Below are 27,374 nucleotides of genomic sequence, written 5' to 3'. Positions count from 1 at the left end.
GGTTCCTAAAAAGGGAAGGTGCAAAGTTTGGTCCAGGACAAAGAAATGACTGATCAAAGCCAGAGATACTTCCTGTTGCTGGAACGTTATATAAAACGTCACCAACGCAGTGGCTGCGGAGAAGCACCTAGCGTTGCTGGCCCAGCCGCTGCCACCGCCGCCGCCGCCTCCCAGCGCCTGAGGTTTCCCGGGGACCACAATGAACAAGTTGCTGTGCTGCGCGCTCGTGGTGAGTCCCTGGGCCAGGGGAAGCGGGCGCCGGGCCTGGACGCCTGGGGCGGCTACCTGCCACCTGGTCTCCGGACCTCCCAGCCCACTGATGGGGACCCAGCTTAACTTTCTCTCCCAGGAGGGATCTGGGGTCAGGTTGGAACAGGAAACCTCTTTCTAGCTATTTCGTGCTTCCCCTGGGGCTCCTCTTCACCCTGCAAAGTTCCTTAATGGGGAAAGGAGACCAGAGATCCATTTGATTTATTTTCTTCATCTCTGCTCTCATGTTGTTCATTGTATTTTTGCTTAATTATCTTGGTCTTTTTATCATTTAGCAATGCTGTGGCTCCTGAGAGTATTTTTTGTTTGTTTGTTGTAGTGCTGGGGATTGAACCCAGGACCTTGTGAATGTGAGGCAAGCTCTCTACCAACGGTTTTAAAAACTATTATATAGAACACAATTTGGATGCCATGAACATAACATAACACGATACATCAATAGGCTCACTTTTATAAGAGTTGTGGTCAATTCGGAATCATTAGCAACAGGGAAAAGATATTCTCTCTCTCTCTCTCTCTCTCTCTCTCTCTCTCTCTCTCTCTCTCCAAACACACACACACACACACACCATTCACTGTGACATTTAATATTTTAATACCTTTATTGTTAAAAAAGATTATTCCAGTTCTCAACTTCAATATAATGTGGTAAAATGTTATTAAGTGTATGCAAGAATACATTTAAGTAATTGAAGTTCAGCACTACTAAATAAGGCTAAGAACGATGTTAAATGCTGTTTGGAAAATAAAGGATTCTCTGTAATTTATTTTAGGTTGGGTTTTTGATGGATCATTGTTAAGATCTGTATGTAGGTTATTTTATAACCAAATAGCTATTTCCTTTATGTCAGTAAGAGTGTTGAATATATTAATTTACTAATCAGACATTCATGCAAGGGTAGGAAAATTCGTATATAAGCCACATTTGTGTTTTGGATGTGTTAGAGTAAATGTTTAAACTTCAGCCTCTAACCCACAAAGTGTGAATGGAAGTCTAGGTAGTGTTCCACTTAGTTCCTGTGCTAGACAGGCCCAAATAAGTACATATAACAAAGTCATCCAAGAAAAGTTGGACAGGAATTCATGTATGTCAATTATATATATCATCTATACATATAATATATATACATACATATTATATATAAATTATATATGTATGCTAATACAGATACCCTGGAGAACTTTTTAGAAAATGAAGCTTTATAAATATATAACAAAAAAATTGTACAAGTTGTTAAGTGCTAATGAAATTTTCAAATTGAGCAGTTGTGAGCTGACACACAGATCAAGAACTACATTACCAATACTACCTGAAAAGTTTCCTGTCCCCATCCCTGTCACTGCTATGTTCGGGGCCACAAGAATCAATATTCTGAATGGAACAACATATGTATATTGTGCTTATTCTTGAACTTTATATTTAAAAAAATCTTTGTGTGGTTTTTGCATTTGGCTCCTTTTACTCAAAGTTCTGTAGTGAAGTTCATCATAAGTGTTGGGAGTACAGTAGTTTGTCCATTTTCATCACTGTATAGTGTTCCATTGTATGGATACACAACTAATCATTCCAGGTTCTGGATAGGATATATAACCCTTCTGTAAATGAGGGAGCATTTTTATTCTCTCTAACCCTTTTTATTGTGTCATAGAATTTATTAACAATAAACAGATTGTTAATAACTTCTAAATTTGGAGATTTCTTCTAAACTACATGTTCTTAATAGCAAGCAGAAATATTTGTATGTAGTCTATATAGGGAGATAGAGATGTATGAAGGTAACACAATTTTAGGTGCTACAGCATTATCTGAAGACAAAATTTGTGTTTTGAACACAGCAAATACTTCAAATAGGAAGGATTTCACTTTGCCTTTCTTTAGTGTCTGAGATTGTCTTAATTCATGAATAATTAGAAGTGGACACTTTGTATTTACACATACAGAGTCTGAATCCCCTTTTATAAGAAAACACAGAGAGGCAATTCTAGGAATCAGAAGCAATACAGCTACTTGGTCTTGTAGCAACATGCCACCAGCGGGTCAGGACAGATTGAAAACCAGGATGGACACCCTGCTGCCCCCATAGAACTCAGCGCCTAGTGGAGAAGGCAGATATAAACGGGTTAAAATGATATGCATACATTCAAAAAAACACACAGAGTTCCTGCTCCATATTAACAGTAACTTCTAACTTTATGTTCACAGCTAACTATAAGATGATCTAGAACCAAGTGAATATGTAAAACAAAAAGAAAAAAAATAATGCAGGTGATACTCAGAGGAGGGAGAATCACCTGGAAGGAGGGGTAGGACATTTTCACTGTTGGAGATGAAGTCAGGGCATCCTGAACCCAGCACGTAGAAGAAGCAAAATTCTATGTTAAAGCAGAATTCTAGATTCTTTTTGTGAGAGCAGAGGACATTTCAGTTTGGCAAGCAGTGAAAGGAAGGAGGGGGTATCATCCTGGGCTTTCCTTGAATGCTTGAGTGTAGTTGGGAGAGACTTGCTCTGAAGGATGAGATAGTAATAACACGATGGTATTTCTTTTATGGTTGCCCATGAATTACTTGGTGTCCTAGGAACACACTGGTCTAGGCCTGTGTTTTAACTGGTGGCTGGAACTTCCTACCATGTACTGCCAGAACCACCCACTGAATTTAAAGCTAAGCTCAGAATTAATCCAAGGACACTAGAAGTTTGGATGGAGGGGTGGGAGGTGTAGAGATGATTTTTCTTCAGGCCATCTTCCTTTATCCTAAAGGATAAAGATGGTCTGACCATCTAACTTTAGAATAAAGCCCTTTGGGGCTTTTGACTTTTTGTTTGTGTTTATTTTGGTTTCCCTCCCCTTCTTCCAGTGGCTGAGTATGTGTATTTGCCTAGCCATTTTTTTTTTTTTTTAAGAAAATGAGTACTGTGCAGTTTCTAGGAGAATCTGACATACTCCACTCCAAACAGTGCTGATCCCCCTCTACTGCAACCTTCCTGGCCTCGGTCACCTAGCAACCTTCAGGCAGTTCCTAATTTCAATCTGGTTGTTCATTTTACTTTTTAGGCTAAAATCTCAGCTGTCAGATATCATTGGTGGAGAAAGAAAACATTCTGTGTCAAATGTTTTATCCAGTTTGTTCTAGAGGGAGAACTCTGGCAACGTTCACCAAAAGGACAGTGAACACCCTCCAAGGTTCTTGCTCTTCCATCCACTAACTCACCTCCTGGGTTTTTCTCTCAAGAACCCTCAGCTCCCTGACTGTGCTCCCTTTGCAGGAGAGTTTTCTGTGAAAAGCATTTTTTTCTTGAGCATCTTATTAACCAACAGCATTCTCTTTAGCCTGCACTCTCTTTTTTTTTGTAATCAAAAATGAATAACTAGCAAAATTAAAAAGAACTGAGGAGTAGACTGAGGAGAAAGAGTAATCTTACAAAAATTTATGTATGCATTTTTCAAGGTCTTGCCTGATGACGCCTGGCTGCCCCATAGGTCACTGTGATGGAGCAAAGATGACAAAATTATCAGTGTGTTTGTCTGCTTTACCCTGCAGGGCAGTAGTTCTCAATTATATCAGACTCCTTCCCTGCGCTTGTATAATGAATCTTTTGTAACAACCTCCTTGTCTCCTGAAATGAAATTCAGAGTACATATATTTTGCTTCCACATATAATTGTTATAAAATCAATATCCTGGCATAACTATACTATAAAAGAGTAATGAAAGAAAAGTAATTTATAATAAAATAGCTTCTCTAGAAGTCATAAAGAAGTTATGATCTGCTGTCATCTTTATGTGGAATTGCCACCAGATACACCGCAACGAAGGGAGGCTGGGCTTGTGTGTCATACTGTGGCTCAACAGTGTGACCAGGGTTGGCTTTGGTGCTGTGATTTTTTCTAAAATGGTGGACAAATCTTGTTAGAGTTTTAAACATCACAAAGTTCCATCATCTCTCAAATTTTATGTAGACAAATTCCTGGAAAGTACCATATGTAGAATAATTATGTAAAAACTACTCTGTGTATAGATAAAATGGAGCTCCGATCTAGGCTCAAGTAGGTTTTTCACTTAGATTATGTATGTCAGTTGTCAATAGGACATTTGTATGCATGTGGTACATGGGATTGTTCAGGACACCAGCAGCAGTCATAGTGCCCTTAGGGACGCCCTTCATGTTCATATTCCCAGAACTTCTCTGAGGTCAACCAAATATGAGCTCTTTAAATGCAAAGATTTTTATCTTACTCATCACAGCCCTGTGGTCTCCATAGTGCCTGACACAAAGGAGCTATGGTGAGATTTTCTAAAGTATTGGTTAATCCACTGTCAGTTTCCATGAATGTTCCAATAGAATTTAGCTTATTCCCAGTAAACAACAATCTAATATTGGCTTTGATCTCATACTAATATAAAACTCTTTCTAGCTGACCAATATTTCAAATTTTTTTTTCAAAATACCTTTATTTTGTTTATTTACTTTTTTGTGTTGCTGAGGATGAAACCCAGTGCCTCACACGTGCGAGGCAAGTGCTCTACTGCTGAGCCACAACCCCAACCCCTTAAATATTCTTTTGTGCATTTCTATTATGAAGATTTATATCAGGAGCTTGGATGTAACTCAGTGGTAGAGCTTTTAGATAGCATGCATGAGGCCCTGGATTTGATCTTCAGCACTACTAAAAAAGAAAGAAAAAAAGAAAAGGTGCATGTCAATACTGTGTGAAATCTCGCACTTAAGCAAGCAACAAAAATAAGCCACATTCATATATTGGTCCTCAAAAGTGCAACATAAGCTCAACTGAACTAGCTTTCTTACTTTCCCATCTGGTTGGATTGTGTGCCATCTTCGGTGATTATGGGGTTCATGGTATTAATGTTGGCCATTAAGTATTCATTTCGGATTTGAGAAATGTTCTATGTTTGTAAAATAATCCAATAGAGCTTCCAACTAAGTATTTAGAATAAAGAAATTTTAGGCCATAGGAGAAACTTGAACTGGAAATAAAAAAATTGGGTCACTGTCCTAGAGAGTCATAGAGAAAAATGACCTTTCATGGCAAAAAAAGGAGAGGGTAGAGCTGTTCCCAGACCACATTTCTGATATCGATAGTCTGGTAAACAAAATGCAAATAAGAACAGCACTAGCAGCCATGTTTAGAAAAGAAAACAAAAATCAAAATAAAACTTAGCAACCCACAATAGCAGGAACTAGTGAATAGGAAATCCTAGCAACATCTGTAAACTATCTATGCAAGAAGAATGAGTGAGGTACGGCCAACTTGAAATAGATACAAGGACAGTATTTTTATGTGACATGTAATTAGTTTTTGGAACTCAGTACCACAAAATATTTTGGGGTAACTAGCATAGAAAGTCTAAAAAAAGAATTTTTTTAGACAGTTGTAAGGGATAAGAATAGTGTTGCAACATGATAGGTGAGAAGCTGTGTGGTACCCACTCTCACACTTACCTGGCCTCTCTAAATTAATGTTTCACAGCCAGAACACTTTACAGACATACCAAAATGGTTTCTTCCAGCTGCAAGGTGACATAATTTCCCAGGTGCTTGGGTAGGTTTTTAACTCCAATTTCTCAGAAGCACCTGAACTAGCCATATCATAAATGGATATAAGACGCTAGAGAAATGAAGTCCTTCTAAAATAGTGATGAGTTATTCATGGCCTTGATTTATCACTTTCTTATAAGTTTTTCAAAAAATGCAATTCCTTAGAATTTTATAGTCTTACCATGAAAATACTCTTAATCTCCTTGAATCATCTTGTTTTAAATTTGTATTTTTATAAAAACTGTATATATTTAAAGTATATAATATAAAGGGTTTGCTAAACATTGTAAAGTGATTACTACCATCTAATTAATGTATCCATCTGCCCAGAAATGTTTTGGACTTATCTTATCCTGGTTTTATTCTTGGCCTTGGCCTTGGCCTTGTTCTTGGTCTTGCTCTTGGCCATGTGTTTTATTGATGAGAAGCAAAAACTTTTTATTACTTTCTTATTTAAAAAGTGTACATTTTTTTCCTTAAAAATATGCATTCAGGACCCTATTCATTGTGATTCCTCTCACCATCACTTTGCATCATCACCACCAGAAACAACAAAGTGTAACTTAGGAGTTCAGTTGTAAGCATTGTGACAATACTCTGCAACAGCAAGAGCAGAGGAGAGACAAAGATTTGAATTTCTTAGTCCTGCCTTAGACTTTGAGGGGCAATCAGTGACTCCACTTCTCTGCGTCTTCCAACATAGAGGTGATGTAACAGGTCATATATGAAAGGTATACTTTAGATTTAAATATTTTACATCTGAATTGAAAAATAAAAGATTGGTTATTACTATTTCCCACCACAATCATGCAAATAAATACCATTTTTTGTATAAAAACATTACTCTATAGAAATGTTTTAAAAATAATCTATTTTGTCAAAATTTCTTCTGCCCCATTAGTTCATGTATAGGAAATTCTGTGGAGGTCAATGAGATCACAAGAGGAATCGGCTTTTGAAATATTACCTACTTTTAGGTAGCATGACTTACATATTTTAGGATCACAAATTGTTCTTTTAAGCCAAAAAACTATTTTCTCATTGTGAAACAAGCTCTTCCTGTCTTTAGCAGGTGTGCATAGAATTTGTTAATATGGGTATTTTTTTTTCATATTTCATTTAGTGAAAAGTCAGGTCCAAGACATTCCTTCAGGACTTACTGAAGAGGTATAATTATGGTCACTAGCAGTCTCCTTAGACTCATTGAGCAGAATTTTCTTTGAATTTGTATTCACAAAGAAGTACTTGACAATTGCACACTGCTCTTTGGAATAAATGTCAAACCTTCAGGCATAATAAGCATGATAATAGGTAGCTTGGCAAGACCATTAAAAACTACATTTGAATAATACACCAGGCTGATAGACAGAGGACCTCTGCCACCCACACTCTGTTCCTTGCCTCCTCTTTTACTGTCCAGTAAAAAGAAAGAAAAAAATCAAGTAGGTTGGGCTGAATAAGTGTGAACTAGAAAGTATTGAGTGATGTTTTGGAGGGGATGGTGTGATATTATTTTCTGCCAATTGTTCTCAATTCTTCTTCCTTCCAGAAACTTGGCAGGACTGTAATTCCCAGTCTTCTCCCTATGAAGATGCAGTGAGGGAGGATATGAATAGTTCTGGCCAAACTTGCAACTTAAAAAAAGATATGTCATTTCCAAATTAGAACACTTAATTACCCATCTATGCCCTCCAAGGGTTGGGGTTTTTCTTTGTTTTGTTTTGTTTTGTTGTTCTTTTCTTTTTCCAAAGCAAACTGGCAATTTTTCAGATATTGGTGGCCCTAGGTCCTGGACAGGGGACTTTGCTTAACGCCATCAGCAGAGACAGTATCATGAGTGAGAAATAAACCTTTATTGTTGTTTTTAAGCCACAGATATTTCAATGTTGTTTATTAGAACAACATAAAACCTAACCAGATATGACTGATTCAAGCAAAACCCCAGCTCTGTCTGCTCATTGAGGGGCATTAATTACAAAGACAATTTAAAAACCACAAATGACCTAAATCCATAATTCTAGATTACCAGTTAAAATTCCTTTTTCATCAAAACCAGTACTAGAAAATTCTTGAAAAAGAAACTCTTCTTTCTTTTATTGCTAAAATTTCAAAATTTTAGGCAACCGAAATTACATACAGGCTTATCTGGGCTGCAAATGAGGAAGCCCAACAGGTACTTAGTAGGAGACTAAATCAAATATCTATTATGTAAGGGTGACCAAACAGAAATCATATTGTAAGGGTCCAGCGAACGTCTGAGGAAGAGACCACCAAGAGACCGGCTCATGCAAAAGCAAGTGGGGTTTACTGAGGATCCAATCCAGCGCGCTGGGGCTCCGTGCTCACTCAAGAAGGGAGAGCAGCCCAGAGCCCAGAGCAGGGGTTGTGCAATGCTTAAGTACACTTTTGGGGAGGGCGGGGACTTTACATACGTCACAGTCTCCTTTAACAAATCATCATACACTGCGGGAAAATCAAACAACAATTCCTAAACATGATTAGTTCATTCATTGGCGGGAACAGGTTGGGCAGGAGTGTTAGGTCAGTTCTAAAGCGGGATACACATTCAAACTGATTGGTTTAGGCCCTGCGATGCCTACGTGCAAGATCACACAAGGCCCTAAGTTATTAAACAGCCAGGCGGTGAGGGGGAATATTTACTGGGCAGTTCGAGTATTGTCTTAACAGCTACAGGAACTTCAGGTTTTGCGTGTAGCATAGGAACTTAACAATACCTGGTCCTTTACATTTTAACTCAGGCCTTGCAGCTTAGAAACTTTACAATGCCCGGTCTTTTACACTTTAACTTCAATTTCTTTTACCCTTACAAACAGAAGTCATATTTTATTTCTTCATGGTTTCTGAGCATTTCTTTGTAAATGTTGACTCATTTTCATCTACAACTTCTACCCAAGTAAGACCAGCCATAAGGAGGAGACCACAAAATAGAAAGATATTAACCATGTTGATAATAGACATCGGATTTGGATATCACAGGTAATTTTTCACTTAATTTTTATAAAAATCCTTGGTGCAGAGATTAGTATCTCTGTTTTGCAGATAAGGAAATAGAGAAGTTAGGCAACTTTCCCCTAAGATTACTGAGATGACATGTTCTTTCCTACTTCGTCATAGAGTATGCTAATGTCTAGTAGCTAAGACCAGAGAAAACTACTCATAAATCAGAGCCATGTCTCTGGGTACCTTCAACTCCTAGTTCTCTGCATGGGGTTCATGAGGGCCAACTCCTCAGACAAAGTGATTCCAGTGTGTTTTAATCTCTTTTTCAATTCCTTCAGCTCTAGGGAGCCACCATACTTTTTTTTTTTTCTTTGACAACTAAATGTCTTGGTTTCCTTACAGGATATGAGTCTGCACCCAGACTCCCTAGGTAACATGGCATGAAGCCAAAAGCTTTAGTAGCTTATGAGAGAGTGCAACCCTGGAGAAGCAAGAGTGAGCCTATGATGAGTAAGGTAGGAAAGGAGGAAGAGCCAACTCATGGGAGCACACTACTGAGAGCTGCTTGCCCAGCCCCACAGGACCACCTGCAGACAGGATGTGTGAACTACTGCTTCACGGAACAGGAGAAGAAAGAATTATTGTTCATCAGGAAGGGTGGATGGACAGACAAACTGATAAAGATAGGATAAAAGAAGATAGACAAATGACAGATCACTCTGAATTCTATGTTACAGTGGATCATGTACCTGTCTGTCTCTTTCATAAGACTGAAGATCCCCACAGAGAAAAGTCAATTGATTTGAATCCCACCTTGACTATGTGCTACTTCTGTGACCTTTGACTCACCCAACTTCTCTGCGACTCAGTTTCTTCCTCTATGAAGTGGGGCTAGCCACATCCTCGTAGAGATAGGTGGAGGGATGGAAGATAAAAGGATGTGAAGAGTGGGCTTAGTCCAGAGTCTGCTGTCTAACAAGATCATAGTAGACTCACTTACTGTCGTTCACCAAATTATCCAGGACAACAATTGGATATTTCCCACATGGCAGACACAGAGGAAATAGTCACGTGTTTAATTTTACTCCTGGTTTCTATTCCATGTCATTGCCTTCATGGCTTTCCTTACTTCTCTCACCCTTAGCCATATGTTGATTGGACTTTAACAGGTTTCATTAGCAATCAAAAGGTGTGGTGGACTAAAGTTATCTTTTTTAAAGAGATGCACTTGGGGTTGGGGCTGGGGCTCAGCGGTAGAACGCCTGCCTTGCATGTGTGAGGCACTGGGTTCAATCTCAGCACCACATAACGAAATAGAGTATTGTGTCCATCTACAACTAAAAAAATAAAATAAAATAAATATTAAAAAAAGAGAAACACTAAAGAAATAAAATGGAACTTCAAAACACATTCAGAGGTACCAGCATACTAAAATGTATTGCCAGTGGTGAGCCCCAGGGGATAGAAACTGTCTGGGGAATCTTGAGGAAGTGTTGCTGCCTTGTGCTTGTGAAGGGACCTGAAGGAGATAAAGGCACAGGACATCATGGTGTCCAGGTCTGATGTCATGTCTCAAATCTAGTAATAAACAGAAGCCAAAGAAAAGAAATGTTAAGATCCAGGGAGTCAAATTATGTGAGATTTCTGTTTATCTACATCATGTTTACCTGTATTACAAGTTCTTTCTTCTTAGGGTGTTTTTTTTTTTTGCCTTTAATCATTAATCTATCAAATGTTAATTGTCTATAAAAATTCTCTGAAGCAGCAAAAGCGTCATAAGCAAATCCATTCTGACAATTCTGATGGATTCCCACCCCAAACAAGTTACTGCTAATTAATTTTAAAGCCTTCAGACAACTGCAGGAAACTTCTGAAGGGAACAAAAATTACACTCAAAGTTGAATTTTACCTGGAGACAGTTCTCCATCCCCATGGGAAGCAAAACAGTGTAGAATTGGGCCCAGTGATTCATCTAATAAATCATAATTATTTGTGTTTCTTGTCCCCGTTTGCCTAGGAAAGCTGTTGGCAGCAAATAAGTCCTGTAGAGATGAACAGATTTAATTCACTTGCTCTTATTTTTTTTTTACCTAGAGACAATCCTCAGCCAAACAGCTGGCTATTGTGAACGTTATTAAGCAGGAGTAGACCTTCGGGTGGGGAGCTGGCAGCGCTAGATAAACCTCTCAAATGAACTGCCTTTCTTCCACAGCCACCTTTAATATTGCAGCCACATAGAAATGGAACAGTCCATGCAAAATGCCATGAAAAATGAAAGATGCTTTAAAAAATAGCTTCCTTTAGGCTGATTCTGTCATGTCTATCATTTTAGATGAGGAAATTGCAGACTTTGCTCTTGCCCTTGCAAATGCGTCCTTTACATCTCAGATATTTATCTGCATCTGTATGATCCCCAATGATCCTAATTACACATAGTAGGTTTTTAATATAGCTGTTGAGTTAAATACAGTTAATCTGTTTATATTGAATACTTTCTATGTATGCAACCTCATGCTAAGCATTTAAGGAATAGGGAGACAAATGCTTTCCTCTCCTCTCCTCTCCCCTCCCCTCCCCTCTCCTCCCCTCCCCTCCCTTCCCCTCTCCTGCTTGTTTGGAACTTCCTTCCTTATCATCAATTTCATTTGTCTTCTTACTGGATTGAAATATGCCAATTGTCTGGGGCTGAGTAACACAAGGATCCTTCTCATCAGTGAGTTAGTGAGTGACCTGGGATTACTAAGCTAGTGGTAGAATTGCAAATGCCAGCTTCCCAGCTGAAAATGCTTTTACTAATTCACACTTTTCAAAAGCCATTATTCATTACTCATTTAGTGTCCTTCCTGAAATTCTCCATGATGTTCCTACATTTTTACCTGCTCTTTTTCATCCAATCTCTCAAATGTTTGTTAAGTCCCAAAGGTTAATGATTTTGTCCTTTTTGCTTGTATGCTATTTCCTTGGGTGATGCTATCCACTTTTTCTGCTCCTAAAGAGATTTATGTGCTTTTAATCCTGAAAGATGTGTCTTCTGTTGTATTTCTGCCCCCAAATTCTCATTGCATACATCCATTCATTTGCTAAGTATTATCACTTGAGTCTCAAAGATGGAAATTGTTCCCAACTAAATCCATTCTCTCTCTCCATAACTTTCTGCTTCTCCTGCTGATAGTAATCAATGGCAACATCTAATGCCTAATCCTTGGAATTCAAAGGCCTGTTCTTCAACTGCTTATTCTAGCACCACCCCCTTTTAAAGTAATCAGCTGACTTACCAGATCTATCCCTTCCTCTCCTTCTCCATTACAGTGCTCCTCGTAATTCCTGACTTCTTTCTCTGTTGAGTCTTTTCTTAGTCTTTATTCTCCTCTCTTCTGCCTCCAGTTGCTTTGCCAGTGAGAAGTTTATGAATATTTTACACCAGCCTGGGCTTTTATATAAATGTTCTTCTTAACTGCATTTCCAGGGCACAGCCATTGTTTCAATAAATATTTGCTGAATTAATGAATAAACTATTTACTTAAGGGATGGAGGGAGGGCAGAGAAGAGAACCTGCACTGTACAACTATTTTTAAAAATTAAATAAACTGACCCTTATGGGAAAATAGTTTGTTTCTAATAATCACTATAATTTATATTACAAGAAATATTTAGGAAATTCAGCATGATATATATTCTGGATGTTTTCTTTCATGGTTAAGATGAACTAGAAAATGGCATGGTTTCCAAACTGACCAAAAGTTTAGCTAACTCTGGATAGTCCTCAAATAGTTCTCTGCGGCAAAGATCATGACGAGGGATCACAAAAGGAACTCCCAAACCAAATGGTTATTTCAGGCTTTGCGTGGGCTCCTTTTAATGAATCTTCCATAAATGGAAACCCACTGGGTCATTCATGGTTCTGCATACCAGAGAGCAAGCCCTGGCTATGGGATGGGCTGCATTGCGTAATGCAAAAATAAGCTTGCTAGAGGAAGTGTATCCTTTTGTCATTCAGATGCATAAAGCATTTTAGTGCTCTAATCAAATCACTTGTCATCTGCGAAATTTCCAGCTCAGAAGCTTTGAACAAGACCTAGTCTTAGTACAAAGAGAGAAACGTCATTATCGTCATTATCCGTTCGTTCATTTGGACTTTAGAAAGGCTTTGGTTGTTCTTCTAATGCTAGTGGTCTCCTAAGTCTCTGCCCTTGAGTTTGAATGAGCACTAAGTACTTTGGGGTTTACTACTGCACTATGTGTAAAGGCAACAGTATAAGTGAAAGCATTAGTTAAATGTTGGAATTTGACCCTCCACCAAAATAGTTTTATGAGGCATATGCTGTGGGTTTGAATTTGGCTGGCAGTGATTACTATGACCTAGGACATGTTAATTAACCTTCCTAAGACTTGTGTTTGTAGCTGGTGGAGACTTAGTGATAATAATGGTAAAAAGAATTCTAAAGTGAGTACTAACCAAAATATTTTATGTGCTGCTTATTAGCCCATTGCCTTGCACAGAGTAGATTTAAAACACGTATGTTTAAATGGAATAGACAAAATGGAATTCCATCTTCATATTAATGAATTAATGAATAAACTATTTACTTAGTTTTTTTTTTCCTGCTTACACATACCATTACCATACTGCTCTACTTACTAAATATGAGGCACTATTGTCAGAAATTTATATGCGTTTGGGACCAATAGTTGGACCATCAATTGTAAGGTCAGAGCATTTAATAATAAAGATTATAAACATATATCTGAAATATTTCATTTTGATTTAAAACATTTAAATAAATATTCATCTGTATTTTGAGATATGATCAACTCTTTTATTGGAGTCTCTGTTTGCTAACTAGAGTCTTATGCTGTATTACCTACAAAACCCTTCTCTGTGAGTATGGCCCATCTATTCAGTTTAAAACTTGAAGATACTCATAAAACTAATTGATTGCATATAATACTTCTTTATGCTTTCCTTATTGTTTTTTCTAGAATTGTGTTGCTTACTTTAAATTCTATGGTGGGTTGATTTTATTATTATTTTTGCAGGGTTTTTGTTTGATTGTTTGTGGGAGGGAGCAGTATTGTTCAACTCATCCCAAAACATTCAATTTACTTTTCATAGAAATATAATTATTTTTTCATCAATGTTTGATACTTTACATATTTAATTGAATTACTTTATTGCAGTTATAACTAGCACCCACTAGATCAGCAACAAATGTACAACTGGCTTTTATTAAACATGAGACTCCTCCAGGAAGATCAAGCACAAGATGCATGCTAGAGAGCAGGCATACCTACCAGCATGCTGGGACATCAGGTGGTTATACAGAGGACAGGGAAGGCAGGAGTGAATCTGAAAAGTGAATAGTGGCAAAAATACTTCATCTGTACAGAGGAGTTTTGTAAATAGAGTGGAGGAAGAAGAATGAAGGCGATGAGACTAAAGCATTTGCTCCCAAGTTCATTGGCTAATTAAATTGCCAGACCAAAAACAAGAACATGATAGAACTAGCAAAGACTTTAGAGAACAACTGATTCAGCCCAGCCACAATCTTCACTCTCTACAGTCATCTGCTAAAATTTGATGGATGAGGGAAGACAGATAGGCTTGAAATAGAAAGTTCTTCAGTTCCCAACATTAAAAATGGAAGACGAGGGGGAGCATGAGGCTATCAGAGAGGCAGCCAAAACTGTCTTTGAGATGTGGAAGCTTGGGAAAGAAGTCCTGGGACTAGTCTCAGCACCACATAAATAAATAAATATATGGATAGATAGATACATAAAATAAAGGTCCATTGATATATATATATATATATATATATATATATATATATATATATATATATATATATATATACACACACACGCACATATATATATATATATATATTTTTTTTTTTTTTTAAGTAGAATATTGGAGGACTTTCAAATTTTCTTCAAGAATGAGTGGTTTATACTAAAGAATGAATAGACAGGGTAAGGGAGGAGGATAAAAGAAAAAAACAGAAAATTCTACTTTATTCTTTATAAATCAAGGGCAAAACACAAGAAAGAAGGGGCTCTTCTATAGAAAGCACTTTATGCTTTTGTAGACACCCTTGTACATGCTGTTATGGGTGTTCATCAGTGGTCATTTGGAGACTGCATTGCATAAAAATTCATTTTAAAACTCTTATTAGGTTTTAAATATCAGCTGGCAAAAGGAGCTCTAGCCAGTGATATGGTGGTCTGTTCTATATCTTCATTTTCCTTGAGTTTTCAGGAAACTCAGAAGAAAGTGACAGAAAGGACTGAGACAAAGAGCTCTATTAATCTTGCCCATCCTCTGTCCAGTATCCAGTTCCAGAAATTCTGTGTGGGAATTGGGGCTAACCGAAGATTGAGACCTAAACATCCAATTCTGGCCACACAGAGTTCTGTCTTTTTACCAAAGTGGAAATTTTTAAAATAAAACACAGAGATCCTATTGAACTCCCTGAAAACAAGCCTGTAATTCCTCAAGACTTTCTAATTTTTAAAAATGTAGATGATGTGTCCATATGGTTGCCTTGGAGAAATGCCTTCGCTGCTTACACTCTAATCCTTAAGTCAAGCTTCTTTATTTATTCTTCTCTGAGCATTTCTTTCTTCCCAACTTCCCTGTATGCGAAAGAAATGGCTACTAATTTCCAAAGCATGGTTTCAGGAAACCAACAATGTCATGTCCAATTACTTAGAAAAATATACATTTTATTAGCATTCTTAGTCACAAAGGTTGAGTTACCCTAATCTGGGAAGCTAGAAACAAGAAGTATTTTAGATTTTAGATTTTTTTTTTTAAGTTTGGGAATATTTGCATAGACTTTACCTGATGAGAATACCTAATTTAAAATTTCAAATCTGAAGTTTTTTTGAGCACCAATATGATGCTTAGAAAGATTGGAATTTTGGAGCATTTCAGATTTTGGACTTCCAGATTGGGAACATAAACATCATTGGTTGGGATTTCTCATCCCATCCCCATCACTTTTAAGTAAGGGAGAGTCAATACTGATGATCAGATGGAAACACAGGCCATGTTGTAATGGGAACAGCGCAACAATGAGAAGTCAGGCTGGGGGAAATCTTGGGGTTGCAATACACCAGGATGTGGCTCACTTAACTGTAGCCCTTGAGATAAAGGGTCTCTCTGGGTCTCTGAGTCACGCCTCTTGAAAGCAGACAGAACTCCAAAAGTGGCTTTCCAGGAAATTTAAAATAAACAGCAAGAGGATTTTTCTTTCTTACTGCTTTCATATGTATTTACAAGTTGTGTAAGGAAAACCTCATTTGATTGCATTGAGTATTCTAGAACTATTTGAACTAAATCCATGCATAGGGCCTTAAAAGATGCCTTGTAATACATTCAAATGACCAACCAGAAAGTCTGTCATTTCATCTTGCTTTCTTTCCTTCAAGATAACAAAAAGCCCCCAGGGAAATTCAAGAACAAGCTGTCCCCAGAAACTCCCAGGTCAAGAGGCTGTCTTGCAAAGACTGCTGAAGGAGCCCTGAGTTCTCACTATATTCTGCTTCGTTGTTGTTGTTGTTAGTTGGGACTCCCTTACATCAAATCACTCTTTGAAAATTGCTCCTTGCTAGAAGATCTATGGCCCTGAGTGTGATGTTTTGTTATTTTCTTCTGGTTTGTCAGCTCCTACTAGGTCCAAGCAGCCCAGACACCTGCCATGTTCCAGTATGAAATGAATGAAATTACTTACATTAAAATACCTAAATGTTTATGAAAAAGGACATTCTTTACCTGTACTACCTCTAATTCAAAACTGATTGCTGTTTCTTTAGCTTGGAATGCTTTTTCCAGTTCAGGGGGTTTCTGTGACATTTCCTGAGCTCTGCAAAGAAGTGAGTTTGGAAAAAATTATTGTGTTTGGTTTGCCACCTCCCAAGAGTCTGAAAATAGTCAGTGTTGATTCCTGCACCAAAAACAAACAATAGAAACCAAATAAGCCACCCCCCCAAACAACACTGCTTCTTCTCAGTGTGTATTTCCTGAAATTAGTGTGAAGAATTTCTCCAATGCTCCCTTGAAGCATTGAAGATGTAGAATAACAAAGATAGATGCCCACGTGAAGCTGGTGAAACACTTTTTTCCTGATGAAGACTCCTTCCTGCCATTATGTGTGGCAACTTCTGAAACCTTGCCTGCTCCTTGGAAGTTTTCCCAATTAACTTGAGGAGAGGGAGTGAATTTTATTCTGTAGATATCACTCACCCATGAGATTCATGAGTGTTGACCCAAATGACCTTTGGAGAAAATGTCAACCTCAAAATTCCAGTGGAAGGTGAGCTTATGGAAACAATAGTCATATTGGACTCACCAGCATATTCCTGGTGCTTGACTCCTAGTGGATCATCATTGAATGAATGAGGACTGTGGGTGTGATCCTGTATCTTCACACAACACTGACTCTTGACTTTGTTGCTCATCATAAAGTCTTATAATAGGAAAACTCAAAGAGATATCATCTAGTCTTAAATATGACTATTGTGACCACCCCACTTAGAAATTATGGTCTTCCCACCTTACCCTCCCGGTTTCCTGTCTCCTTTACCTGATCTTTTCTTTTTGTTACAATACTTCTATTAATACATTATTTATCTACAGTGTATTTTCTTAATCCTCCATTTGGATAGTAAATGTCTCAAGGGCAGAACTTCTTGCCTATTTTAGTCAGGATTGTATTCTAGGTAGTCAGAAACAGAGTTTGGAACATATTGAGGACTCAATAACTAGTTGTCCAATCAATAAATGAAAGAATAATCATTAGCATGTTCTCTGTGCATTAGAATCACTCTAGAAGTTGTTGGGAGTTTTTCTTTTCTTTCTTTCTTTTTTTTTTTTTGCTCCCCTGGCTCAGCTCCACACTGATGAAGGCTAAGGGCTTAAGGCTTTGAATCCCAGGAGCCTACATTTTTAGTAAGGAGTCTAGGTGATTTGATTTCAGCTATTCTGGGAGCCACCAGTTCATCCACTCACTAATCTAGAGAAAATCCTGAATCCCAGGTTTTTTCAAGTCACATGGTTGTATAGCAAGTTATCAAAGTGTAAGTTGTGTTCTGATAAACTTTCTGTTTCAGTCATCTATGAGCCTGGATTTATTTACTATATTTATTGCTATCCACATTCATGGTCTTTGAGTTTCAGCCACTGAAAGCAAAAATTATGGCTTCTAAACTTACTTTGTGGCCATCTCAAGAGACAAGAAGGGCCTTAAGCTTAAGTACTAAGGGACTTTTTGAGTCTAATGCTGCCTTTGCATAGAACAACCTTATTTCCATGCTAAATTGCCACTATGTCTCTTTCTCCTTCTAGTTCCTGGACATCTCTATTAAATGGACCACCCAGGAAACTTTTCCTCCAAAGTACCTTCATTATGATCCAGAAACCTCTCACCAGCTCATGTGTGACAAATGTCCTCCTGGCACCTACCTAAAGCAACACTGTACTGCGAGGCGGAAGACCGTGTGCACCCCTTGCCCTGACCACTACTACACAGACAGCTGGCACACCAGTGACGAGTGTCTGTACTGCAGCTCAGTGTGCAAGGAGCTGCAGTATGTCAAACAGGAGTGCAATCGCACCCACAACCGTGTGTGCGAGTGTGAGGAAGGGCGCTACCTCGAGGTAGAGTTCTGCTTGAAGCACAGGAGCTGTCCCCCTGGATTTGGAGTGGTGCAAGCTGGTACGTATCTGCTTCCAACATGCAGAAAAACAGGATTGTGCCAAGCTAGATAGTAGTGAAATATTTGAGGGACACCTTAGTCATGGTGATAGCTACAGGATGGCAAATTGCAAAGGTAATGGAACATGCTGGGTATATACTATATATCTGGATTGCTCTGAAGGCCCTTTCTCTGAGGAATACTTTGCCTCTGCAGGGTAATTTAGTGAGGGATCTCAAATGCAGCAAATTGCTCCCTAATGAGATGCATGATGGATTGCCCTTTTTTAAAGAAACATGCTCTAAGTCGCACCAATGATAGTGGCTATATACCTTCACTTCAGCATGGACATCTTAAAATTGAAGTGCTTTTTGACAAACATTAGAAATGTTAATTGATACCAAGAGAGTAATTATGCCGATATTAATGAGGCTCTAGAGTGCTAACAATGAGCAGTTATAATTAATTATGTAAAAAATGAAATGGTTAGGGGAAATGCATTTCATTATTAAAAATGAAGCTAGTTCTTTCTCTAGCACCCTAGTGGAGTATCTGGAAGGATAAGCACTCTAGCAGCCTCCTTAAACGGCTTATTCTTTATGTTAGACAAAACAGATGTCAAGCCAAGTGGAAGCCTTAACCATGAACAAAATGCTTTCCCTTTCTGCATTTCCAGCAGCGTAGGTTAGGACCAGTGTGCGCAAACTCTGTTAAATCTGCAGCCTCAAATTCTTTTTTCTATTCATGCACAAACCTTCCATGTAGATAAGAACTTCCTCATGGTTTGGAAAAATCAAGAGTATTCACTTACTCAGCTGGAAGAAGGAGTAATCTGCATAGATTACTGAAATAGTGTTTCTCAACTTCAGCACCATTGACATTGGGGCTGGGGGATTCTTCCTTGGTGGGCAGCGGTCCTGTGTACTGTAGGGTATTCAGTAGCAACCCTGACCTCTACCACAGGGTGTCAATAGCAGTATTGTCACCATAGAGCCAACCAAAAATGTCTCTAGACATTGTCACAAGTCCTCTGGCTAGCAAAACACCCCTGGTCAAGAACCACTGGACTAGTGGATGCTAATTATATGTAATTTTTAAAAGGGAAATCCAAGCAACCTGGGAGGCAGGAGAATCATGAGTTCAAGATCAGCCTCAGCAATGTAGCAAGAGCCTCAGAAACTTGGTGAAACCTTGTCTCAAAATAAAAAATAAAAAAGAACTGAGAAATGAAAGTAATAACGCACTCCTTGGTTCAATCCTGCATGCACGCGCGCACACACACACATAGAGTAATAATACATAAAGTCAATTGTTAGATGACAAATACTTTAGGTCTAAATGCATTCAAAGGGAATATCCCAAAATTGAAATCTATTCAGTCTAAGTAGTGAAACTTAAAAAAATATTATCAGAGAAACTTAAAAAAAAATTAATCAAATTGCATGGAGAACCCTAAGATGCCTCCGGTATGAGTATCTGAGGGAGGAACTAGTAACATTTTCTACTTTTTACTGAGTGATATTTGGGACTCAAATGCTAAACCAAATTGTGGAGTGAGGGAAGCCCACCCCACTAAACCAAATACATTTCATTCAGTGCAGTAAGTAGTTTATGCAAAATAATTAAGCATGGTCTATGCAGCTTAGAAACTGGAAAATTCTGAAAAATAAGAGGCTTCATATGCATGAAAGTCTGAATGTAGAATGAAGTACATAGGCAACCAGGAGACTTAGGACAAAGGTACATGTTTTATTCTGTGGCACCACTGTGGGATTTACTTATCTCTTCCGCCTAAAAATCCACATGAAAAATAAAAGGTTTCCAGCCCAAGGACAAAGAAGCATTATGTGCTGTTACTCTTTAAAGTGTTTAATAACCATCCATTTGTTGTTGCTGCTGCTTTTAAGTCAGATTTTCTTTTCTCCCATTTTATTTACACCTTTCTATCTTCTAGTTGGCCTTCTGATTTCTTATGAGATTACCTATGTGGACAGCATGGTGAATTATTAACTGTAAAACCATACTCTTTTCATCATATAATATTTCATATTTTGCCTTACAGGTTGTAATTCTCATATTTCCAATATATTAATAAGGCAGAATCATTACTAGATGAGTAAATCTTTTTATATATAAAAAGCTCTACCAGTTATAAAGAGGGAAGTCCTGTCTAGAAAGATCATTAGAGATCCCTCTACACATAAAGCATTAGTTCTACCATTCTTCAGTCCTTTGGTTAAAGAACTTAAAGACTAACTTACCTAAAATACTATCTCATACACATGATCTTCTCATTAAGATGCACAAAAAGACCTAAATATGTATCCAAAGAATGGCAAGATTCTTCTTTGTGTAGAACCTGTGGGAGTTGGCAAAAGGATACTTGGGTCCATATACCCAATTCATTTATTCCTAGTGAATTAGCAATGAATGAATGTCCTGAAATTATTGCTCAAATATCTCTGCTTATAATATTGTAGAATTTGGGGTAGAATTGGATTCCATTTAAGAAAAAGCATATAGTAAGAAAGTACTTTAAAAAAAATAAAAATAAAAACCTCCTTGCTTTGTTAGCTGGTTCCTAAGATAATGATAATGTCACTACAATGCTGAAAATTAATATGTGAAGGTTTCAGGCTGTTGTGGTTTCCTCTCTCTCTCTCTCTCTCTCTCTCTCTCTCTCTCTCTCTCTCTCTCTCCTTTCTGCCAGTCTTTTGTCATTTTTATAGGCCAATGAATCATCAATCTTTTAGAAAGGGACAAGAGATAAAACTAGAACCAATCCATTTGGCTCCTCTTTTTTATTTTCCTTTCGTTTGGTAAAAAAAAATATAATGAAGTAAGAGGTTGAAATTTTTAATAAATGAAGTTTAATAACTTTCTGTAGCTTTCATTTGTCTCTTTTGCATTTGTTATCTCCCATAAGCCAGAATTGGCCTGTAAAATCTACATTTGAATACCCAAGTCTAAATTGTTCAACTAGCTTACACTAGATGGAGATATTTTCATATGCAAATACACTATAATGTCAGATCTATCCATGCATAATAGAGTCAAGGGTTTGAAGTTACTTAGTTTTCACAGCTACTTTGGTTGCTGACTGGTTCATATACTCTGATTAGCCATGTCTCCAAATTTATCAAATACCTCACCACAATAAAGTCAGATGTCCTTGCAGTTACCTTTCCTGAAGTCTTAATGATGTGTTCCTTCGCTCAACAATTCAAGCAAATGGTATATCACTTTCCATTTACTCTTGTGATTCGCTGCAGGCTTACGTTTTTGAGTCAGTGGCCAACTTTACTGCCACTTTCAGAAGTTTATTGTAACGTTGTAAATTTTTACTTCTCAAGGTTAGTACGCTTACGAGTTGCTTTGCAATTAGGATTCAGGAAAGAAAGAACTTCAGTAGGAACTGATTGGAATTTAATGAGGCAACCTTCAGTGGGTGCTGATTTCGAAGGATGGTGTTACAGCAGACACATGGCAGTTACCTTGATGATATTCCAGGAATAATTGTGTGAAGAATGCAGTTGACAACCCGCCTTCCTGCCATCCAGCAGAGGCAGGACTAATGAACACCCTCCCTTCCTCTCCTTTCCTCTCACATTTCAGGATCATTTTGCAGGTAACAGCAAAACAAACTTGCATTTGTATTAGGAGAAGGGGAGCCTGCCTAAGGGGCTGACTGTAGAAGTTTTGTTCTCTCTGTCTAATGAAGTGAAAAATGAAAATGCCTAAAGTTTTATGCAACATAATACATAATAGTAGTAGTAAAAACCAAGTGAGAAGTCTTTCCAGAACTGTTTTAAGAGAGTATCTGCTGTGAAAGTATTTGAGAAGAAGGTGCTAAATCGCTTGGTGTTTTTTCTAGGAACCCCGGAGCGAAATACAGTTTGCAAAAGATGTCCAGATGGGTTCTTCTCCAATGAGACGTCCTCTAAAGCTCCCTGTAGAAAACACACAAACTGCAGCATATTTGGTCTCTTGCTAACTCAGAAAGGAAACGCGACGCATGACAATGTATGTTCTGCAAACAATGAATCGACTCAAAAATGTGGAATAGGTAATGGCATTCCAAACTCAGCTTTTGTCTCATTTTCACTGTCATCTCTTTCTGAATGGAACACAACAGACTGTGGCCAAGTTCTTAGTCACATTTTCCCTGTCCTGATTCTTAACCAGCTTAACATCTGCTAAAGCCACAACTCAAAATCTCTGAAAAAGTCCTCATCTTCTCACAGATAACACCCCAAACCCTGACTTTCTCCCCTTCTTTTCACATTCAAATTCAGTGTTATTCATAGGCGGTATCAAGTTTGTTACTTGAGGTCAAATTAGCAGAGTTCAAGTTGTAGAATTGATGGATATTTTATCATGTTCTAGAATGACTTTTTTATTAGCTAAATTATAATTGGCAACCAAGAAGCAAGATGACATAAGCTGACAACAAATTAGAACGTATACTTGGCTTTGTCACCAATGGATTTAGACTGTTTAGTGCATGAAGTTCCAAATTCCTCTGGTGGTTCTAACTCTTTGAGCCTGCCCCATATTGTTGATGACATTAATCGGACTGGAGTATGTCTCACCCTGTCACCCCACCACTAGACTACAATCAGACCTTCCCTGGAGGATATATCAAACCAAGGGTGATCTGTCTTTGGCATCTAATCAAACAATAGCATGAACCAGCTTGACTCTCCCCAAATGTCTCTCTGAAATGCATAGAAGTATTTGAAACATAGGAATGTGGGTTGATACATTTATCATTCCAACCAAGTTTCCACATTTCTTCACTATGTTGTTGATTTCTTAGACAAGTTCTCTAGCCTTTCTGATTTCTCATCTAATAATTGAAATAAGGCAAGAGATAATAAAAAGAGTGACTCCTAACTTTAGCATTCTCTTTAATTTATTTAGTTCACTTTAATTTTATTTTTTGTCATTCATGGAGCACTTACTATTTGCTAAGTACTTTGCTATATAGGCTTTAAGATTTACAGAAACACAGTGAATGATAGGTGTGAATGTCAGAGTCAAGTTCAGATGCAGATCTGATGAATCTAAAAACAAGTTCCCAATCCATGTAATATATGGACCCTAACCAGATACTTAGGCCATCACAACCCTTTACTGAGTGACTTTTTTTTTTTAGGTTTATTTTTTTTTCAGTTAATGCATGCTATTTTATATGTGTCAGACTGGGGCTTTAGCTCAGGGTCCTGAACATGCTAGGCAAGTGCTTTACCACTGAGCCACACCCAAATGCCTTAATGCATATTTAGAAATCTATCTCCTGCCTTGAGTACACAGGTAAACTGTGTGTTTATATATGTATATATTCATGCTCCTTACAGTCAGTGATTATATTGGTTTTGACACTGATCTTGAAGGAAATAAATCTTTGAATGTTGATATTTATATCAAATTATAGAATTTTGACAAAATATGTAATTTATTTGTAGCTATTTACATTCTTATTTAACATTTATTAAACCTCCCCACACCCTAAATGTCCATAAAAAAATTAGAAAGCACTTAAGTTCAGTAAGACTCTATCTCTAAGAGCCTCAAACTTTGCATTCTAGCATATTATATCTTGGAAAACACCATTTGCTGCTTTTCGTTTGTTTGTTTGTATTCAAAATACTTCCAGAAATCCGATCCTTGAGTAAATCTTCTTGGTTTCCTTACCTTCTTTAGATGTCACCCTGTGTGAAGAGGCATTCTTCAGGTTTGCTGTTCCTACGAAATTTACCCCTAATTGGCTCAGCATCCTAGTAGACAATTTGCCAGGAACCAAAGTAAATGCAGAAAGCGTTGAGAGGATAAAGCGGCGGCACAGCTCACAAGAACAAACTTTCCAGCTGCTGAAATTATGGAAGCATCAAAACAAAGACCAAGATATGGTCAAGAAGATCATCCAAGGTGTGTACACCTGAGATGGGAGCTCAGTCAGAAATCAAAGATACTGAGTTGTCATAAAACAGGAGCTAGACCACATGCCTGCATAGTTGTGCATGATGTTTCCTTTAAAGAATCAGAGTTGGACTGAACAGATTTTCAAGTGACAATGTAGATGTTATTCCTACAGCAGTTGTGTAAGGTTTTGTTCTTGCCCCTGCTCCCAATTTCTCTTTAAAGTGCATTGGATGCTCCAAAAGGACTAGACCTTAGGGAATCTGCTTGCAAATTCTTTAGCTATTTTCTTAGCTTCCCTGCATGCCTAGGAGAAGGTCTTTAGCCACTTTGGATCTTGTCTCACATTTCCACCAAGAAGCTGTGCTCTGTGTATTTGGCAGTTCTCTCCAGAGAGATGCTACTGTCTTCTGTGGACCCTCCCATTCATTCTCACCACGTGGCCTGTATTAAAATCGCCATTTAAATGGCATGTATAGAGAGGATTCATAAGATAGTGTGAAAAGTGCTTGAGTGTCTTGGGGAAAAAATGGTTAAGACCATATACTCTAATGTTTTAGAGATTTCCAAAGAATCTCCTTTAGAAATGAATGCTGTGTTAGAAAAGAGAGAGAGAGAGAGAGAGAGAGAGAGAGAGAGAGAGAGAGAGAGAGAAATTGAGATAAAGGAGGAGAGAGAGAGAGAGAAAGAACCTGTTATGTGATGGAAAACACAAAGAATGTGATAGAAAATGCAAAGAGAGGAAATCTCTGTGGGCTATAACCTTGTGTGGACTGTAAGCTTTAGGATGTACAATGGAAAGAGTTTCATCTTCAACTATCATTGGGAGGACATGTCAGAAAAATGAGGGTGGTTTTCCTAAAGCAGACAATGCCAATAAGAAATTCATTTTGCTCTTCACTCATAGTTAAATAACTGAGCTTTCCTACACCATCCTGAAAACCCCAAACATCTGGAACCAGAGCAATGGATTTTAGGAGACTAACACATTTGAGAGTTGAATGCTTTTGCTTATGCAAAGAGCTAACTTTTCTTCTGTTTTTGGCAAAACAAAAGTGTTCTTTGAACATATAATTAGCCCTGAAGCCGAAAGAACAGGAAATAGAGAATTAGAAACTGTTAGAATTGGAAGGGACCAAATTCCCTATTTTATAAATGAGTATATTTCAACTCCCAAAAGATGAACTGAGTTTTCTTGCCTTCAGGCTCACAGATAATAAATGACAAATGTCATTAATAGGAATATTACTTACTGCCTCATGTTTCTGCCGAACTCCCTGCTGAAATATCCTCTGGAGTGTATACTCTAGTTCTTTGGACTCACACTCTTTTCAAAGAGTGCCCATGTCAGTGACTGACTAGAGAAATTTATGTTACAACACAGCTAACTTGACTTTCTTTATTTTCTGAACTCTTATGATCTCAAACTGATCATAGAAAACTGAGAGCAATGTGCCTTTAATTCTCCACTATTAATTTTCAAAATTAGGGGCCCTCACAAAGTTTTATTGGGTGCCTAAAATATATAGCATCTTATTATAGCATGAAATAATATTTATCTTAGTTCTCAGAAATAACTAGTGTCACTTAAGTCGCCTGGAAAAAAAAAAGGGGGGGGGGAGGAAAGTTTAAAAATTATGAAATTCTGCAAGAACCTTTTGCCTCAGTCTGTTTTTTTTTTTTTTTTTTGATGGCATTAGATGAATATAAATGATGTGACCATCTCTTTGGGCCTTTGCTTTATGCAGATATTGACCTCTGTGAAAATGGTGTGCAGCGGCACATTGGGCACGCAAACCTCACCTTTGAGCAGCTTCGCAGCTTGATGGAAAGCTTACCGGGGAAGAAAGTTGGAATAGAAGACATCGAAAGAACAAGAAAGACATGCAAATCAAGTGAGCAGCTCCTGAAGCTGCTCAGCTTATGGAGAATAAAAAATGGCAACCAGGACACCTTGAAGGGCCTGATGCATGCGCTCAAGCACTTGAAAACATACCACTTCCCCAAAACTGTCACACACAGCCTGAAGAAGTCCATCCGGTTCCTTCACAGCTTCACGATGTACAGATTATACCAGAAGCTATTTTTAGAAATGATAGGCAACCAGGTCCAGTCAGGAAAAATAAGCTGCTTATAACCAGACTCACGATGGGCCAGATCTGATGGATAAGTAGACTGTTTCTCAGGCATTGAGGGGGTACAGTGATTTCTTTCTCATCACTAATGGCTAATTTTGCCACAGGGCACTAAAAGCAACTATGATGTAAAGAAAGAACTAATGTCTCCTGAAAACTTCCCCAATAAACCCCAAATAATTGATCCAACTGTCAGGACTGGCCCAGTGTCCACTGACTGTATGTTCCCATGTTACTGCTTGCAGTAATTTAACTGGAAATAATAATAAAAACTAGACTCCACTGTGTCTTTCTAAATATGGGAATGTCTAACTTAAGTAGCTTTGAGATTTCAGCTGTGCTATGGGCTTTTATTAGAAAGCCACACTGTTGTTGTTTTATTTTTTGTTTCATTTGCAAAAGTTACTAATATATCTGTAACACTATTCCAGTATTGCTATTTATATTCATTCAGATATAAGATTTGTACATATTATCGTCCTAGAAAGAAATGGTATAAGACTTAATTTTAGAAATAAAAACTATATTCTGTTTATTATTATGAAAGATGAAAGAGATAAAATATATATTTTTAATGGAAAGTTCGTAGGGTTTTCTAATAGGTGTTGCCATTTTTTCTTGTGTGGAGTGTTTTTGTGATATAATTTTATCTGTATAAGCTGCAATATCATTTTATCGAAAATGTATTATTTAGTCAATTGTTTAATGTTGGGAAGTGTGTGAATTATAAATGATCTGAATATTAGAAGCTCTGAGAAATTGAATGTACCTTATTTAAGAGATTTTATGGTTTTACTATATAAACATCATTAAAGTTTTCCAAGTACTTTTCA

At 37.7% G+C, this 27,374-nt stretch overlaps 1 protein-coding gene across 1 annotated transcript; it reads left to right on the top strand.

Annotated features, from left to right (window-relative positions):
• Tnfrsf11b (TNF receptor superfamily member 11b) lies at positions 1-27,374 on the top strand. Its single transcript, XM_046464985.2, has 5 exons — positions 1-229; positions 18,135-18,504; positions 22,359-22,550; positions 24,191-24,415; positions 26,155-27,374. Exons 1-5 carry the CDS (start codon positions 200-202, stop codon positions 26,541-26,543), a joined length of 1,206 nt encoding a protein of 401 aa, XP_046320941.1. The 5' UTR covers positions 1-199; the 3' UTR covers positions 26,544-27,374.

This window comes from Marmota monax, unplaced genomic scaffold (assembly GCF_021218885.2).
Source record: "Marmota monax isolate L192 unplaced genomic scaffold, Marmota_monax_Labrador192_F-V1.1 WCK01_AAM20220418_F8-fsc00003, whole genome shotgun sequence".
Lineage (NCBI taxonomy): Eukaryota > Metazoa > Chordata > Mammalia > Rodentia > Sciuridae > Marmota > Marmota monax.
This window is presented reverse-complemented; position numbering and strand designations above follow the sequence as displayed.